This window comes from Rhodnius prolixus, unplaced genomic scaffold, assembly GCF_049639745.1.
Source record: "Rhodnius prolixus isolate KJV_2025 unplaced genomic scaffold, Rpr scaffold_4, whole genome shotgun sequence".
NCBI classification, from domain to species: Eukaryota; Metazoa; Arthropoda; class Insecta; order Hemiptera; family Reduviidae; genus Rhodnius; species Rhodnius prolixus.
The window spans coordinates 19,300,821-19,320,368 of record NW_027411614.1 but is presented as its reverse complement, the minus strand read 5'-3'; the positions used below and the strand labels follow the sequence as shown (position 1 = coordinate 19,320,368).

The window sequence follows — 19,548 nt, the reverse complement described above, 5'->3', positions numbered from 1 at the left end:
TAGATACAGGCCATGCGGGGCTTAAAATAATAAATTTTGTGTCATGGACAAGGATTGAAGCACATCCTTTACTATTAATATATTATTTTTATGCATATACATATAAAAATTAACTCCATACGGGGTTATCCCCGTATAAATCATAAGCCTACACTGCTAACCACTTCACCCAGGCACTGTTTTATAGAAAAAACTGAATGCAAAAATAAAACACAAACAGACTGAGCAAAAGAAAGTATTGTTTTGGATATACATATGGTTTTAACAGGTTTATGTAGCGAAGGTTATATGGTTATAGATCCTTACTTTATTTAATTTTCTTCAGTCTAGTTTTTAACTTAACATTTATTTATTTATTTTGAGGTCTAAACCTTCCGATAAACACAATTAGATCAAGTAAAAAATGATTTTGTATTCGCAGTACATTCTATGAAGTACATAACAGTATTATTCATTGTAACTTACCGTTACTAAGAGCCAAACTATGAGAGCGTTAACTAACGGAAAGTGAGTGTATTAGCTTTCTGTTCAACTTGACTTGGTTAATATACCTAGAAGTTATTAATTCAAATTGTATATACGTACATATAAGGTGAAGTGTAAGTTTCTTAATGACCTAGACAACATTAAAAAACTTTATATTCAAGGCTACTCTTCAATTTTGAAAATAATTGATTCAGTGATTTGTTAAAAAAAGGTGAAAAGTTTTTGAAATTTCTGGAAAACAAGGTGAGTTTCCTTGAAAACTAGAGCTCTTTGGAACTTTTACTGAAAAACAGATTGTAGAGGGATACTAGATTTTTCTGAATTTTAAATTTATTAGTGCAAACCTGAACTCAGCACTCTACACAAAATGGGCACCCACCAGGATGATTATCTAATTAACCTTCTTTCTGCTAACTGACTTCTTCATCAAACATAAAGCATGGACCTCCCCCTACAAAAAAGTGGCAAAAGACCTGCTACTGGCTCAAGAGTTGAGCAAATTTGTTTTTACATTGCCAGATAGCAATGCAACGTTATATACGTTCAGTAAATTTTAAAGATTGTTTTTAAATGCTACAATATTGCGGTAAAATTCTATTGAGGTTGTCCTTATTTTATCAAAGCAAACAAAAAAAAAAGTAAATAAATGTAACACAAATGAAATGAAGACAAATTCTAAACAAATGAATAGATATTATCACACTTTAGGTTATTTGAGTAAAAATAACTCGCAATAAAGGGAACATTAGTCATTATTTTGATTGCAGGAATAATAATAGCGCAATTAAAGTGATGGGTTTACCTGAACAAATCAACACATTTATTATCTAAATACTTGAAATAAATTAATGCAGTTACCTGTATTTAGCTCGTTGCATGTTACTGATGCAAAGAATAGATGCTTACAGCTTGGTAACACTAAAGCAAATGATAGCAACATGTATTTCCTACAAGGTAAATGAAGAGATTTACAGAAATTACTTGTTGCTCTTGCCAAAGAAGTTCTTCGCTTTAATAAAGAAACTTTCATCATTTTTTAATATTTTTTTTGTGAATTAAAAACTAAATGATTGAAGAAAATATAAGGAATGCTCTACAATATAGATCGTTCAAGAAACGTTCCGTTAGAATAGATTTTACAGCTCGGGCATTAATTAGTTTCAGCTTCTTATTGGACTATAATTAATAAAAACGTTCTACCTATTGATAGTTTTTTATGTTTATGAGAGAAATTAATTTAATTGTTTAAGTTTAAACAAGTTACTGCACAATCCAAATTCTGCAGCGTACGTTTATTCTGCAATGTTCATGAACTACATACTAATTTGAATAATTAATTAGTCCAGTAAGAAATGATGTTTTATTCTGACTTCCAACATTAAGAAAAGGTACCGTTCTATTCATAACATGAAAATCATTTAAATAATAACACAATCAGAAATAGTGAGGTTTTAAATGTTACTTTTTACTTCTTTTTTTTTTTTTAATTCTGTTACTTTTTGTCTATCTGTCTCCTAGGGGGAAGTGGATTAGCCACTTCTTCAGGGTACTTGGCGTCCCAGCGGTTATCCCAGCCTAACAACATGAACATTAGCAACATATACTACACCCCAATACACATTTACACAGTACACATAGGGCATGGTGGTGGTACACCCCCTCTGCTAATCCTTGCTTCTATCCCTCCTTTGATCCTGTCTATCCCTTTCCTGAACCCCCGGAAGCCTTCCCAAGCTGAGATGAGGACTCGTGTCGAGGCTGAATTCGTACAAGGTAGAAAAATATACTATGTGCGGTAACAATCGATCACCTTGCGGCGAAACCCCATTGTAATGTAACCCTTTCTGTGGCAATGGGGGTCTGCCATAGGTGACCGTTGATCCCCCACCTCACAATGGGTGCCCTCAAAGGGGGTCTTATCTCCGCTCCTGTGGTGCATGGTCGCAGACGACTTACTTGAGATGACCTTCGCGGGTTCTCGGACCTGGGCTACGCAGATGGTACTTCTGCGGGTGGACTGGGGCAGGTCGAAAAAAAGAAGTAAAAAGTAACATTTAAACCTCACTATTTCTGATTGTGTTATTATTTAAATGATTTTTTATGTTATGAATAGAACGGTACCTTTTCTTAATGTTGGAAGTCAGAATAAAACATCATTTCTTACTGGACTAATTAATTATTCAAATTAGTATGTAGTTCATGAACATTGCAGAATAAACGTACGCTGCAGAATTTGATGCTGAGCTCATGCAGGAAGCACTAAAAATCATGGAAGTGTAAATCTTACTGTGAACCATTCTAAGACTACTACCATTCTAAGGTCCCTTTACTAGGAGAAGGAACAGAGAGCTACAAAAACTCTGATTATGTCGGGTGAGTTAAGTATCTGGGCGTTGTCCTACATTCCTTGCTTACTTGTAAAGCACATCAAGATAAAGATATAGTAAAGGCAAAACAGGCTCTTTGTGGTATTAATAGAATCTGTATGAAGACAAGGGGTTTTCACCTCAAAATGACCTATTGGCTCTATTCACGAACAGTCACCTATGGTAGTGTGGTGAAGGAAGATTGAACAACAAATAGTAGCGCAAAAGGAAGTAGTAGGGAAAGTCCTTAATCTCCTTAGTAGGGAAGGTTTCGTCCTCTAGATTCAAAGGGGAAGGCAGAGTAAGCCTCTTTTGGCTGCGATGCCGTGGGTGATAGGTCCCGCTCCGCTAAATAAATCTTAATCTGTTCCATCTGAATTTTTATCCCATTACATGGCCCAGTTTTCTCATTTTGTTACATGCGTTTTACCTAAGTATTTTTTTCAACAAATTTCACTTTATGTTTTGGCTGACGAGGTGTGCTGCACTTACTACATGCAAAGATTCATGCACAAATATTTAAAAAAACGCCTACAGAATTCTATAGATGAAGCATACTTCAGTCTCAAACACAGTTTTAATCTTGTACTGAACATATTATGCACAATTTAATAATAGTAATAATAATAATAAAAGACATGAAAAGGAGTGGCGAAACATCTTTCTCTTCGCGAATTGGACAATTTATTGATAGAAAGTACTAAATATTAAATCGGTCGTACCCAGGGAGAGGCACTTAGGGACTGAAACCTCCTCAAAAATATGAAACAATAAAAAATTTCCAATAATATGCTACAAAAAAAGAAAAAGAAGGGATTGTTTGAAGACTGTGTACATTTATCCAGCTTTCTAGCTTACAGAGAAGGTTTAATAGCTGAACTGCTTTTAGGTGTTTTGAAACCTGAATCCATCTGTTGCTGGCATTATAAGCAAAATTTTCTTATTTAAAAACCGGATCGTAAGTTTAGATTCCATGGGAATCTTTATCACCACGACGCACAAGAACTGTGGTGTCACTCTCTGGTTGGAGCATTCTGTCTTTTTCATTAAATTTTAAAGTCTCGAAAGAAAATCCTGAGCCAAGTCCAATTTTTTTTGTTTTACTCACAATCATAATCTCACAGAATTGTAAGTTAAAGTAATCATTAATGTCCATTCATAGAGATCTTGCCCACAAATTATTTTATAAACATGTTCTTTCAGAAAGAGACTTATTAAGAAAGAGATGAATTCACTTCTAAATGAGTAGTAGTAATAGTCTTTATTCAATTATACATAATACCTTAAATATTACAAATTTAACACATTAAAAAATACTCTAGACAATCACCATGGTCATAGACCGTCGGTCTTCTAAATGAAATAATAGTTTTAAAAAGAAAAATTTATGCACTTACTTCCCAAATCTCCATTTCCGCTCGTAAAAATAATACTGGGTGCGCTCATTACTCGAATGTTTTTTTCCATTTCGTTCGTTAAAACAATAATTAAAACCTGGTTTGAACACTTAAACGCCTTTCTCTAACCGCAGTTTATGTAATTAACTTTTCTAAAAACTTATAATTAAAAGAAAAGAAAAATAATAGTTGACTCAAATAATTAAATACATAAACTTTATGTGAACCAATTAAAAAATTGTTGACTAAAAAGCCTTATCAACAAAATTTATATTTCAAATTTGGAATTTTGATTCCATATATAATCCTTTACAGTGTTTTTGAGATGTTAATTTACTAAAATGTTATTTAGAGGGAAGACCTCCTCTTCTAAAAGTGCCATTAAACGATTTTTTACGGGAAGAATGTTCCAAATAAAAAAATTATAGATCAACTTGTACATAATAAGAATACAAAGTTTAAAATAAATCGAAGAAACCATTTTCGAGAAAATATAAAAGAACTGAAAAATCGATTCAGTAAAATAATGGTTCTTTTAGTTGACCGAATTTGTTAAAAACTAATCCACGTCTTCACAGCTGATATGTGCGCAAAATATCCAATTAGTACCTTCTGCGTTTTTTTTTACTTTTGAGTTAAAGTGAGCACACATAACCGCACAAAATCTCTCACAGATCACTTTCTTTTCTTAATTAACAAAACGAACATTCCATGAACAAATTCAACCATCGAAATTCAGCACGATTATAATATTTACTAATATGGTTTATAGAAAACAAAGAAATGTACCTTTATTGAAAATGTGGTTAAAATGAAAAGGTTTATGAGGATCTATAAGGAAAAGGATCTATATAATTAAAACTGCACGAAAAAGCGTAACGTTGAAAAACACCCAAATTTCACAATTTTTTTCTCTTTTTCTATAAAAGATAAAATTCCCAAATTTTCTTTAAATTATAGGGCAAACCCTCCTTTATCACTGTATTTGTTTTGTAACGACCCAGATTTAATAGGTTTCGAGAAAAAAGTTGCCGAAAATGAGCAAAAACGGCTTTTTCAAAAATTGTTCTTGTTCTTGTTCTTCTTCTTGTTACCTTTTTTGTAAACAACGTAGCGCCTAAACGCGTGAACCGATTTTCATGAATGAGGTGTCATTCGATTCGGAATTTTATGTAGATGTGCCTTTTGGGGGTCTCGATCCTATTCATGGAATGGAAGAGGAGTTAGCCCCCTTTATGCAAGGCCCCCTCCAAAATTATTATTACTAATTACTCTGTAAATCTTTGCCCGATTTTGATAAAATTTGGTAGGATGATAGGGTTAGGGCTCCCCTACGTAACATTAAAGCGGCGATCAGCTCTTACACTTGTTAAGGGGAAGTATAGCAATCGTTTCAAATTATCGACACGTGAACCGACCGAAGTGTCATTCGAATCGAAATTTTGTACAGATTTGCAATTTAAAAGTCTCGACGCCGTGCCTCATAAGGAGGGGAGTTCGCCCCACCCAAATAAGGCCCTTTCTAAAACTATTATTACCAATATTTCTATAACGCTTAGTACGATTTTGATAAAATTCAGCTCGAATAAGTGGTTAAAGCTCCTCTACGTTGCTGATGCTCTTGCACCTACTAAGAGGAAGTACTGCAATCGTTTAAATTATCAATGAGTGAACCGATTTAAATCAATGAATTGTCGTTCGATTAAAAAATCTTTGCCTCTTTGCCTTTTAGGGAGAAGTACTACAATCGTAGTTTATTTTTCTTACTCCTCTTAAAAGGAAATACTGAAATCGCAGTTTAATTTTGCTATTTACGTACAAATACCTTCCTATGTTATTCAAAACGCTTTTTCAAAAACATTGTTATTGGGGATGGTTTGGGGGACCGCAACTATAATCATTCTTTAAAATGATCTCTCCAGTGGTAGTTACGGTTCCGACTTAACCCCTTATCAGGTTATAATTATAGAATTGCTTATTCCAAATTTTAAAAAAATCTGTAAAGCAGATATGTAACTTTGTAAAATAGACAAAAAGGAAAATCTATCCAAAAGGCACAAAAATCTCCTTAACAAAAACTTACAGTTTAAAATGTTAAGTATAAGGGTTGATTAAACGCCAAAAGGTACACAAATCAGCAAGTACCCAACATTTCATTAATACTTCATTAATATTTAAGTAATTCTACTGCATTAATTTTCATTAATAAGTTATTTTTTAGAATTTATTAGATGTCACAGACCCTTATGCTGACCACTTCATTTATAATATTTTTTGGTTATAATTATGATAAATCACATATATGTACATGCATGTTAAAGTAGAAAAAGACAAAGTTAGAGTAGGCTACTGTCTTGAATTCGTCTTACCGAAATATTCGAGAGCACAAATAACACACAGATATAACAAGTAGATTATTCAACAACAATTATGATTTCTCTATTGTAATTTAATTTAGTCCCCCTAATTTTACTTATAGTAAAATACTGGAATAATGCTGTCCTAAAAATATGCATATCTTATTTACTTTATATTACATATATACAACTTTGTGGGATGAATACCTACATTGAGAATGTAATTGAAGAAAACTATGTTACTTGCGATAAAGCCAGATAATTATTATAAACGTTTGACTACTTCATAAAATAACAATTACTTTAATCGAAGAATGAACTTAAACCGACGATTTTTGAAAATCATTGATGTATGTTGGTGAAGTTTCTTTTAAAAAAAAGGTTTTGAATTTTTTAGCCTCATAATTTTTTTTTATTTTTTGTAACGTTTTTCTTTTTAACCTGTAATTAATAGTTTCATTATTATAGATAACTAGATATTACAGTCAATCTACAGTGCTACTTGAACATATATTTTGTAGACGAAAATGGCCAGCATAAGGGTCTGTGACATCTAATAAATTCTAAAAAATAACTTATTAATGAAAATTAATGCAGTAGAATTACTTAAATATTAATGAAGTATTAATGAAATGTTGGGTACTTGCTGATTTGTGTACCTTTTGGCGTTTAATCAACCCTTATACTTAACATTTTAAACTGTAAGTTTTTGTTAAGGATATTGATTATATGTTGTTATTTAATTAGAATATTATGCTGATTTCTGAATGCAAAGCAATAACTTTGATGTGATATTCTAAATCTAAGCTGATATACGTATATATTTTTTATTTCTCCTGAAAGATTAGCCAGGCAAATAAATATAGATAAAGTATAACTATGTCTGACGTTGACAACTCTTAATGAATGCATAAGATATTTTTTTTTTTAAAAAAAAGTAATTAATTTTATTTCTACGCTACTCTTTAAATAAAAAATTCTCAATTGTTTGGGTTTTCCTGACAAAAAAAAGAAAGAAAACAAGTAATAAAAAGAACAGAATTCTATTTTAACAGAACATTTAAAGCACTGCAACTCCAATTTTCTTGAAATAAAATTCTTGAAAGGGGTTACATCTTGCATCCTACGCTAATTTTTATAATCACTCTAGGGAACTTTTGACTAGAGTTCTTGTGAACTCTGTAATTGTAGATAGTAGTTTGTATTAAAAAGGGCGGTTCCACCAGAAAGGGGAAGGAACGCAGGAATCCAAAATGCCTACATGTAATACTTTATACCCACTTTTTTTTTTTAACTGAAAACAAAATTAAGTTAGCAGAATTAATTCAGTGCGAGAAAAATATAACATACTGTTTATTTGCGAATTGTGGGAAGATAGCTGAATAAAGTAAAATAAGTAGCTATCATTGTGGAGGTCCGTAAACTCAACTTATGTTGTATGTTTAATATTTTAATAAATAAAAAGTAATGATTACAGATCCAATCTCAATCTGAAAAAGGGACAATGCAGCAATGCAATATAAAAATAAAACAAAAACAAAAAAAAGTTTAATGGAAGTGGTTACAAAATAGAGTGATAAATGTTTTGAAAACATTTGTTTTAAACAAGTCATTAAGAGGAATGAATGCAATCAATGCGAATCAAATTTTAGCACACTTTGGCGACAATCCGGCTATTACACAAAGTTAACAAAAATAATTGTGAGCTTCTGGCGGAAATCCATTGAAGTATAAATAATTTGAAATATGTTAGAGACAGGTGAAGGAGGGCCGTCTCCAAATTTAGTGCTGAGAAATATCAGAGGAGCTCTAAGAAGAGAGCATGCTGACCAACTATTGTAGACTCAGGAATGATTTGGTTGATTTTGCTTGACTAAGGAAGAGCTAGCTACTGCTCCACGTCTTTGCAAAGGGACCAACGTTGAGCTATGTGAAAAATTCCCTTAGTTAGCTTTGGAGTCTACTTGTGTGCAAAACTTAGTTGATTCAATAGCTTTAAATGATTCGCGGTGACTGCCAGCCGCTTAGCTCTCTCCCATAATTAGTATGTCAGGAATAAATTGGATATCAGGTAAGAGTCAAGTTAAATGGTATTTCACTTTGGGACTTCATAAACAAAGAAATTTTAATATAATTCTGCAACCAGAGTTAGCCCACTATTTATAAAGTAATGGACACTTTTAAGAATCCAGTTTTTAGAGAAGAATGAAATATTACTTTGGAGTATAATAAAGAACGAAATACATATTTAAGCTAATAACACAATAAGGTCTTGCTAATATAAAAGCAAGTAATGTTAACTGAGTAATGTACATCTGAATGTGTAATATTGGTATAAATCTTTAACCATTTTTCTTCCTAAAGTTCAATAAATTTTTGATATCATTTAAAGTAGAATTTAAAAGAACAACATATTTAAAAATAAAGCTTTATAATCCCAGCATCTATTATTTCTAGCTAGTTAATAAATATTACATTGATCAATCTGCAGTGTGCTGGCATCTATGGAGAAAGTTAGAAATTACTTAGTTCTGATAAAGTTCTATCCTTTATTTTTATTATATTTTAATTTTACACCAAAGAGGGCTAGAAATATTTTATATTGATTTTTATTTTCAACTAAAATTATACCTGTAAGCATTCATTAATATATTAATGATCATTTAAAGCGTCCTTTTAGAGTTTTTTAGTATTATACATTAAAAAAGAACTATTCTACAGTAAAACTGAAAATTCACTAATTGATGTAAATATTTATTATATACAAAAAAGTTTATTAAGTGAAGTTTTCATGACCTTTGTCATGTTTACCTCGCATTAATGCAATATGTAAAATAACAAAGGGAAGAGTAACTGGCTAAAACATGGAGAAATACATAAATGCTACAGCACATTATGTGGTTTGGGTCACAAACAATTCTCTTTTTTGTCACTAACGGAAAAACATGGGATGATTGTTCTTCATACGACTCTACCTTTTAAGTATTTTCAATGTATAAAATCAAAAATGTTTGTTCAACTTCCTACAATCGAATTTTATGTAAATCCTGCAGTTACACACTTGTAAAATACACCCAAAAGACATATCATTTTTACAACACATCAATGCAAAATGAAGGCAAAAAGGGAAAGTAACATGTTAAAACAATTCAATTTTCAGCTAAATTTCTTTACCTTCAAAAGGGATAATGATAGAAATGCACATAACCCTGAAATGTCATTTTTGAGAGATGTCTATCCACTCCTTTTAATGAAATTTGTCCTTAATAGAAGTGATTTTTATAACATTTTCCTTGAAAAATGTTTCAAACAAACATTTTGGGCCTAGGGGTATGGAAGTATGGCATCCTAAAAAGTGTAAAGATAATTTTAGGAGCCTATTTCGAGAAACTGTCGAAAAAGTGATGAGTCTATAATAATACATTCCCTACCTAGTACAGGAATTTTCATTCTTAGAACAATTTTCTTGGAAAACAGATCTTCCAGCACATATTTGAAGGGTGGTAACATAGGAATTCAGAGAGTCAGTCCGTATAGATTACAAACAAGCTTTGAAGTTGAGTTCCGTATCCGTTCACCCGAAGTACAACAAAGCTTAGCATAAACAGCTTGTGGGGCATTCACAGTGAGACACCACTAATATGAAGGATGGACTGTAGCTATCCAAACCTAACAACCACATCCAAAGATGATTTTAACAAACTAATGGAGATCAAGAAAATTACCAATTTTTTTTTTTCTAGAAGATAACCTAATAGGTATGATAGTTTACGAGTATAACTCGGGCAGTAAGAAAATTTGAAATAAGAAAAATTTTTTGAATAACTTTCTCAGAACTTTATTTATAAATCGTATCCTTCAGAAATAATTCAATTAATTATTCTGAAATCTGTTACTTATAGGTTAATTTATGACAACTGACCCATTTTCTCTCACCATCTACATATCAATCTACATCTGTCTGCCAGTACACCTGGATGTTGGTTACATTATTGACATTGTTTGTAATTTAAGATATTGAACATGTTAACTTTCAACGTCATGGTTAATAGTTTGACACTCAAATCCTTTCTGAGTTACTAACATTTCCGTCTATCATATCAACAAATCCCTTCTATAACGATTCGCAAACACATTCACACAGAACACACCCCATACAAATACAAGCATACATACTTTCTAGAATCTAGACATTTTAAAATAAAAGTTTACTCGCCTGTTCAACTATTGTTACAAATGTATCTACACTTCAGTGGGTAAATTAACAATCAGAATAGATATTATAGAATATATGGATAGAAGGATTTTATGGGTGGATTATGGATTGAATTAATCAATCCAATTTCAAGAACTACCAACTTATTTTTCTATTGAAAACCTTAACAGATCCATGTATATATGTTATCGTTGGATTGGATTTTTTATCTACACTTTATGAAACATATTTTCTTTTTGTTCCTTCTTCTTGTAAATATGGAAGTAGTTTTATTTAATAATAACTGAAAATGAAGTACAGGAAAATTGGATTACCTATTAAAAAAGCAACACCATGGGTACTTTAGGCGGTATTTAAGATGCGCCAACAACTGAGGTCATTGGTGCCCAGAGTTTTTTTTCAGTGCTTTGCCGCCCCCCCCCCCGACAGTGTTCTCTCATTACATACCTCATTGTCCATCACCAGTCAGTGAGCTGTAAGAAGCTCCTAAGAAAATAAAATCTAAGGCCCAGCACCTGGATTCGAACCCTTGATCACCGCGTTGGAATCCAGTATTCGCTAACTACTCAACAAGTCTGTTCCCTGCTAATGGTTGTTCTTATGTGGTTTTATTATAAAGCCGAAGATGAGCCTAAAAATTAAACAGTATTATACTTTTTTTTTTGCTCCAAATTTAAAGAAAGCTATTTTATCAATGGTTGAATAATAGGTTAAGGTTAATTTAACTTAATAGTATAAATAACATAAAATATTATTATGTTTTGTGAGAATAGTTAGAATAACAAAAGTTCATTTCTTACGGACAAACTAAGCAATCCAAGAGTGAACTTCGAATTAGGTTATTAATTGTTAATCAATTCTTTCTGTAATTAATACAGCGACTATTTCTTTTGCAAATGTCCAAAAAACTTGGCAACCATTTTACATGTAATTACTGGTTATTCAAATATCATTTTTTAGCCCATTGAAAACTGAGTGAGTGAATGAGAATTGCACCGCTTTTTGGGAAAAATCACGTTCTTAATCATTTGAAACCAACTCTTCAATATGCATTCTAAGAACTGATGCAATGATGAACAACTTGTTCTTCTTGTTGAAGTCAGTAATTTAAGTTGGTGAGTAACAGTTATGCATGTACTATACCATTAATTGAATCTATGAAAAAACCGTTGTTCTCTAATGTAAACAGCGAAACAGCCGATTCGCATTGGATTTGCATGAGTATACTAATCATTTTCCGCACGAATTAAATCGCAAGGGTTTAACTAGTTTCATGTTAAACTTTAGCAAGAATGATTGGGTTCGTTTTTATTTAAAAATAGGATGGAATTTTGTTTTTTTTCCAACTATCACACTTCTCACATATGCAGACGACACCACCTTACTGTCTACTAATCATGATCCTGTGCTAGCACATAGAAATCTGCAGTTACACCTCTCCTCATTAGAACAGTGGTTCAAGAGATGGGCTATTAAGCTTAATGAAACTTAGTCGCAAAACATCACCTTCACTCTTCGTTGCATTAATCTTCCTCCAGTCTTCTATAACCTAACAGCTCTACCAGTAGTGAACGTTGCCCGCTACCTTGGGCTTTACTTAGACCGAAGACTTTCTTGGAACCCCCACACTAGACTTAAAAGAACAGAACTGAACAGACGCTATCGACTACTTAAAAGACTCTTAGACGATAGATCAAAACTCTCTCTGGACAACAAAAGACTGATTTATACTTCTATTTTGAAACCCATCTGGGCGTATGGAAGAGAGCTGTGGGGTTCAACCATACGCTCCAATCTCCAAAGCATTCAATCTCTACAATCTAAAATACTTCGAACTATCGTAAACGCTCCGTTTTATGTCTCCAACCTGACTATACACACTGACCTTAACATTCCTTTTGTCACACAAGTTGCTAAAACAAGATACAGAAAACTCCACTTCAGCCTGCAGTCTCATATAAATCCTCTAGCTCAAAATCTTTCTTCTAGAACTCTTCCTGACAACCCGACCAGACGTCTTAAAATACAGTGGCCTCGTGATCTCCTCTCAAGTGAAGAGAGTGACTAACCATATGTTTTGGAGTGTTACCACTGGGTAACTTCTCCACTCGTTACCTTATCATTTGCTTCTCTATTGTATCATTGTTACTTATTGTGCTATCGCGCTGATTGTAGCACAACAAAAGCAAAAAAAAACTATCAAACTAGAATTATTTTTTAATTTTGAATGTATAAAGGTATTCATGCAAAATTCTTAGCGTTATAACAGAATCAAGAGATCTGATGCTAGAAATATTATCGTAGTCTGTTTGAAATATATGCCCTTCAATAATAAACAAGATTTTTAAGAAAAATTGTACACCACTATTATAATATCAGTTTTATAAGATAACATCAGCTGAGTATTAAAGCAATTTGAAATGGAGCATACGTGAGCTGAATAAACGTGCTCTTTATAGCTGGTTGTAAGGAAGAAAGTGGTAGTGGATTTCATCGTCAGGTAGTGCGGTGGGTCCAGCTCTGGACTGGTTGGAGTTTTTTGCTTTTATTTAAAATATATATATATGCGCGTTAGTACAGGAACCTCGCTCTTAAAAACTGGATCTTCTTACCTTATGTGAACCACGTCTCGAATGTACTCGTACTATTTCGATAATCTTCGGGCACGCGTAAAGCCACGCGCCTGACGACCGACAGTGTAGATGTAAACTGTAGAAGAGTGATTTACTCAGCGAGCCTAAGCACAGCAAGCTTCCTTACATATAAAGAACTAACCTGTACTCTCTTGATCTCTTGTTTGGCGTACCTACGCGCCAGCCAGCCGCCTGATTCTGTTTGGCTGAGCAAGTTCCTTCCTCACATACAACTTCCTCCGCTCCCCTACTTTTTGTTTTAGCCAGCCAGCTTTAATAACATCAGGAATCTCTTCTACCGACAACGCCTTTTACGTCCCTTATTTCTTACTTTATGAAGTTACATCGAAGCATTTCGTATAAATAATGGTTATTCATTAGTTTCTAATAGGTTGAACTGTGCTCTATTTTTGTTAAATAATAATGAAGGCAGCCAGACTTGTGGCAATATAAAATTATAGTGATTCCTATGTACCCGGAGGGTAACCCGGAGGGTAACTTTCATGTTTAATTTGTCGTCCATTATTATGATATAACGTTAGTGTTAAACATTACTCAGTAATTTGTTTTATAATTACAATTATTTTTTTACTTTCTATTACAGTTCTTCTGTGATACCTTGCGTATAAGAAATTTTCTCGATAGTCAGGCAACTCTTAAAGCAAAAGCTAAATTCAAATGGGTCCCTAAGTTTTGTAGGAAAATGCATAAGACCACTTTGCCTAGAGAAGGATCATTGAACTTTTCTGGATCATTGAACCATCCAGAGACTGAGAGCAACAAAAAAGCTGATTCACTTGCACATTATAAGGTAGTCCCGAACATGCCCTTGCAATCTCGGAACGATTATCAGCAACGAAATTATCAGGGAGTGGATGCTGAAGGATTTAGAAATGTTGTGGACACGGAGATGAGATGCTGCCTTACGACAAAGAGTTTTATGGAAGGAATTCATTCGAACACTACAAGGTAGCAAGGTACTTGTTGGATCTTAGTAAGTAGAATTTAAGATTTCTGGTGGGCGTGCTGCTGTGGCTGGGCATCTGAATTCCATAGGAAGGATACCCACTGCAATTTGTATGGGATGAAAGGATGTGGTGCAATTGTGCATCATAATACGATATTTAGTACATGCCAGACATTAAGTAAGGATCTTGGTCAATTAAAGGTCTGTGATAATCTCAAATATTGCAGTGATTGACCAGAAATCTTTTTCTTTTTTTAGAGGGCTATAAGAGCCTTCACTTTGAGATCAAATATAGCAATAATAATTCTCTTCTAGGAAAGTGTTCATGCAGATTTCACGACTGTAATGTTACTCACAAACTTAAATCACTGACTTCAACAAGAAAAGTTGTTTATCATTGCTTCGAAAGATTTTCTTTTTAATGGTCTGTAAGTGGTGATCAAAGTATATCCAAACTGAAAAAAATGCAGAAAACTGAAATTTTATATTTCAATTTGGGACCTGAAATCCCTCATCTTGAAGTATTACTTTAAAAAAAATGGATTTTTCACTCGAAAATGACAACACTTATTTATTTACTTTAAACTTTTACACCCGTTGTATTCATGGTGGCCTACAACGTCAATTTAATACATTTTCCGACAACACTTTTTCACAACGAAATGCGTAAACCAGGGGTCTCCAAACTACGGCCCGCGGGCCACATGCGGCCCCCTGAGGACATTTATCCGGCTTCCGCCGCACTTCCGGAAGGGGCATCCCTTTCATTGGTGGTCAGTGAGAAGAGGAGCACTATATGTGGCGGTGCCGAAAAGCGCTGCGTCGCTCATGTGCAGTACAACTTCCAATGACGCGGGATGCACGCGTCACGGCTCAGAAAGCAGTGTAAAATAACAGCAGAAGTAGGAAGAAAGGCAAAGCACTATAACTAAACCGGACATTGACCATCTCATTAGCCAAAAGTAGCCTAATACCGAAATACTGGGCAGTTTGTTGATTTAAATTTACTTGTTCTTTATTTGAAATATTCTATTTGTTCCCGTTTTGTTACTTTAAAATAGTTTGTTTTATAGTCCGGCCCTCCAACGGTCTGAGGGACAGTGAACTGGCCCCCAGTGTAAAAAGTTTGGAGACCCCTGGTGTAAACATTCCAAAGATGACCTGAAATTTCTGAGGATCTTAAAACACAGTTATTAGCATCTGAAAAATCTTTTGAGTGCTTGTAAGCCTAGATATTCTAAGTTGTGTTTTGCTGGTACGAGTATGGCACGCGTTTTAAGCACGTTTACGTTATTTCTTAAATTCATTAAAACCAGTCCTATGACCAGAGTTCTTTCTCTGCACTGAGGAAGGTCCAACAGTTATGAGCATTTAGGTTCTGGTTCACAAATATTGAAAGCAACAAAAGAACTAAACGCTCTGATTTAAAAGCTCCGTGCCAGTCACCCTTTCTCATCTAAACTCCTCATTTAAACCTCTCGCGCATCCTTGGGCACCAAACTCAACAAATTCGTATTCTTTTTCAACTAGCCCACTATTATTTAAGTACATGTAGTAATAATGGAATCAATAAGTTTTTTTAAAAAATTGAAATATTTGTAACACCTAAAATTCTATAAAAGAAAATGAAAAAGTGAAAGTTAATGTGAGCCTTAATAAATGTATTTCATTTGCCACTTATCATAATTTGTAGGTGTTGGAGTGGTTAAGTTCGTTAGTAGAATGTACGCCTCCGGCTGAATTCTCTTCAAGTAGGAAGAATTGTATTCCAAACAGGTTTTATTACCTTTTAAATTAATAAAATAGACTCCTTCTAAACTGAAATAATTACTAATTGTTCCAGTTTATCTAATATCAACGTGGAGCTGTTTTTTCAACAATATTTTATCATTTAATTAATTTGAATAAAAAGAAGAATTTGATTTGCTATATTTTCCAAGTTCATGGAACATACTTTTGTGACTTATTTACTAGCCCTAGTCTCTCACTAATCTAACGGTGCGTTCTTGACCAAAATTAATATTAGGAATCTCGGCAAAGGTATTTTGAGGCCTGAAAATATAATTTTGCATTCTCCACAACTAATCAAACAAAATAAAGATGTGTTCACTATTTACTGTATCCAAAGTGCAGTTTTATTATTGTTATTTAAATTATTTAAGGCGCGTCAACATCTCAGGTTATTGGCGCCTGGAGCTTTTTTCAGTGCACTGCCGACCTCCTGTTGGACAGTGTTCTCTCGTTACAGACAAGACCCTGTCCATCGCCGGACAGTGAGCTGTAAGAAGCTCCTATGAAGAGAAAATCTAAGGGTCAGCAGCTGGATTCGAACCCGGGACCTCCGCGTGGGAATCCAATATGCTAACCGCATAGCTAACCCCTTCCCTTTTATTATTATTAAGTTTACCATGAGTTCAGAGCATTTAGCCGTCTTTATAAAACTTCATTGAGTTTACAAAAATAAGTAGATTAGAGCATCGAACGAAGGACTATAATAATATATTTACGGCTCTATCTGTGGAGAAAATAGGAAATGGCGATAATTTTTTACCACTTAATTTTCTCACTGAATGGCTAACCAAAGGGGAGCTGCATAATTAGTTCAGAATCAGAACTCGATCATCAGAAACCATCAGAAAGCGTTAAGAAGAACGGACAGCATTAACCTAGGAAGAAAGACACTATTCTTCTAAGAGCCTAAAACATTAGATGCCTTAGGTCACTCAATGGACACTGCAGAAACTGCTGCATCATTTTGGCATGACAGGCACCACGTTACGGTTCGCTCTGCCATGTCTTGTACTGCCAACCTAATTTAAAGCTTTAAAATCGTGCTATTTTCTGAAGAGACCTGTCGGTGTGGAGATCGTATAGTTCTGGAGCAAGCCAAGCGTCAGCAAAATACAATACGGGCTTTGAGTAACAAATGGTAAAGTTTGCAATTAAGCAGAGATCAATGGGTCGAGTATGATTTAAGAAGTTGTAAGGCTGGATCTTTTTGGGCATTTAGTCATTTGAAACAGTAGTTTGATGCAGCTGATGTTGATTTACATCAGCGTTACTAAAAGCCTACAGTAAGAAGTAAATGACACCCAGCATCTCCGACATCTTCCTGTTAAATTTCTTTAAATTGTTTGCGCAGTAAATTTTGAAGTATTTCCATAGTAATTTTTGTATCATATTTAAGTAAAAAACAAACTACAGTTTCAGTTTTAAATCCTTTTTTAACGGGGCTCCTGTCCACCTGTCCTCTTCAACAGCAATCCTCTTCCTTGTACAGATCTGGTGCGCTACCTTGGGCTCTACATAGACAAGCTACTCACGTGGAACCTACACACTAGACTTAAAAGACAAGCAATGACAAAACGTGCGAAACTGCTCTACAGACTTCTTGGGCGACGCTCCAAATTACCAATTGAACTGAAACGCTTGATATACAGTACTATCCTCAAACCTATGTGGACTTCGGACTAGAGCTGTGGGATTCAGCCAAACCTACAAACATACGGACTCCTCCAATCAAAACTCCTCAGACAGGTAGCCGACGCTCTTTTCTACGTGTCTAACCTCACTCTTCACACCGACCTCAACATTCCCTTCATAGACCAACTCGCCAAGACAAAATACCAAAAATTCTATACTGCTCTTTCGACTAGCTCTAATCCTCTTGTACTGTCTCTTGCTTCCTCTGACATCCCTAATACTCCTCGCCGACTGAATCGCCAGTGGCCCTGCGACTTCCTTGTAATCTGAAGGCCTAAACGCCATTATTCTCCTATCTCTCCTCTCTCCTATAGAGAGTGCTACCGCTGGGTAGTTTCTCTCCTCCTGCTCTCCTCCCGCACCAGTTCATCACTCTCTCCACATTTATTTATTGTATACGATGTATACAGATTGTAAATTACAAAATAAATTTAAAAAAAACAAATTCTTTTAACGAATTTATGCGATTTGATCGAATTCGTATGAAAGCACTACTCCCGGTCAGACTGCCAAAAGATACGCAGATTGCGCGAGATGCAGGAAGTGAAAAAAGACAAAAAACGTTGCATGACATTAATTGATTAATTGAAAACACGTGATTCATTTCAGTTACTATAAAATTTATGTTGAACCCTATAAAATAAAGGAAATTAAAAACTCTTAATAATATCGTAATGTGAAGTTATTTTAAAAATAAGACTTTTTGATTAAAAAAAATGTCATGAACTGCCATATTAAACGATAGGTTCTCTTGTTAGACAATTTTATACTATTTTTTATTTCATTAGACATGTTAAAAATGAAAATGTTGGGTATAAATTTATAACAGACTTCAAAGTTTGTCTGCAGGCTATTGATAAAGGTCCAATAATGTTTGATTTTGACATTTTACAGTTTTAAATTAATTATTTACTTCATTTAAAATGATTGTAAAAGTAAAACAAAATAAAATAATGTAATAGCTTTGAATATTTGTGTATGTCTATTTTCAATTATTTTTTGTATCGTCTAATAATTAATTTTTATTGATTTATTACGTGGTTAAGATGTATGTATTTGAATATATGATTATGTACGAATAAGTGGTAATAATTTTATGTGAATTTAAGTTTAAACAGAAACTGAAATAGAATTAAATTTTCAGCCTTTATAAATAACTAACTTTAAATTATTAGAGTTCAAATTATATTAAAATCATGGAAACAAATTTAGTACATACGAAAATCTGAAGGCAGACGGACATAAGACGTTTAAAGTTCTTGGGAGATGGATAGGTAGCCATTTTGCTGGACCTTTTTGTGCAGATTCGCTGGAATTCTTTTTTCTTCTGTCATTCATCTCAAAACTCCCACTTGGCAATAAAAGTCTTATTTATATAAATATTATTATTATTTTTTTAACATACCTATTATAGCAACATATGTGTACAATAAATTAGCTTACGGTTCAGCAATGGGATTCAAACAAATGCATACCTCCCAAAGTGTTCAATGCCTACAACCTAATAATTTTGAGTCATCATAAACGCTCTTATTTATCATTCTAAACTATTTCTTTGATCGCCCAAAGTTCAAAGATAAAGCCCAATATAGGAAGTATCATTTCAACCTACAGTCAATACAAATTCATCAGTACAATTTCAA

General features: G+C 33.7%; 1 protein-coding gene across 3 annotated transcripts in view; it reads right to left on the bottom strand.

The window, feature by feature from the left end:
• LOC141455963 (lysophosphatidylserine lipase ABHD12) overlaps positions 1 to 19,270 on the bottom strand; it is a 50,689-nt gene extending 31,419 nt beyond the window's left edge. For 2 of the 3 annotated variants that reach the window (XM_074131485.1, XM_074131486.1), the window contains exon 1: positions 19,125 to 19,270. In XM_074131485.1, coding sequence (XP_073987586.1) covers positions 19,125 to 19,243 — 119 coding nt within the window. In that variant the 5' untranslated portion in view covers positions 19,244 to 19,270. The remainder of the gene's footprint in view (positions 1 to 19,124) is intronic. The other variant, XM_074131487.1, reaches the window with a different exon arrangement.
• Positions 19,271 to 19,548: the final 278 nt, after the last annotated feature.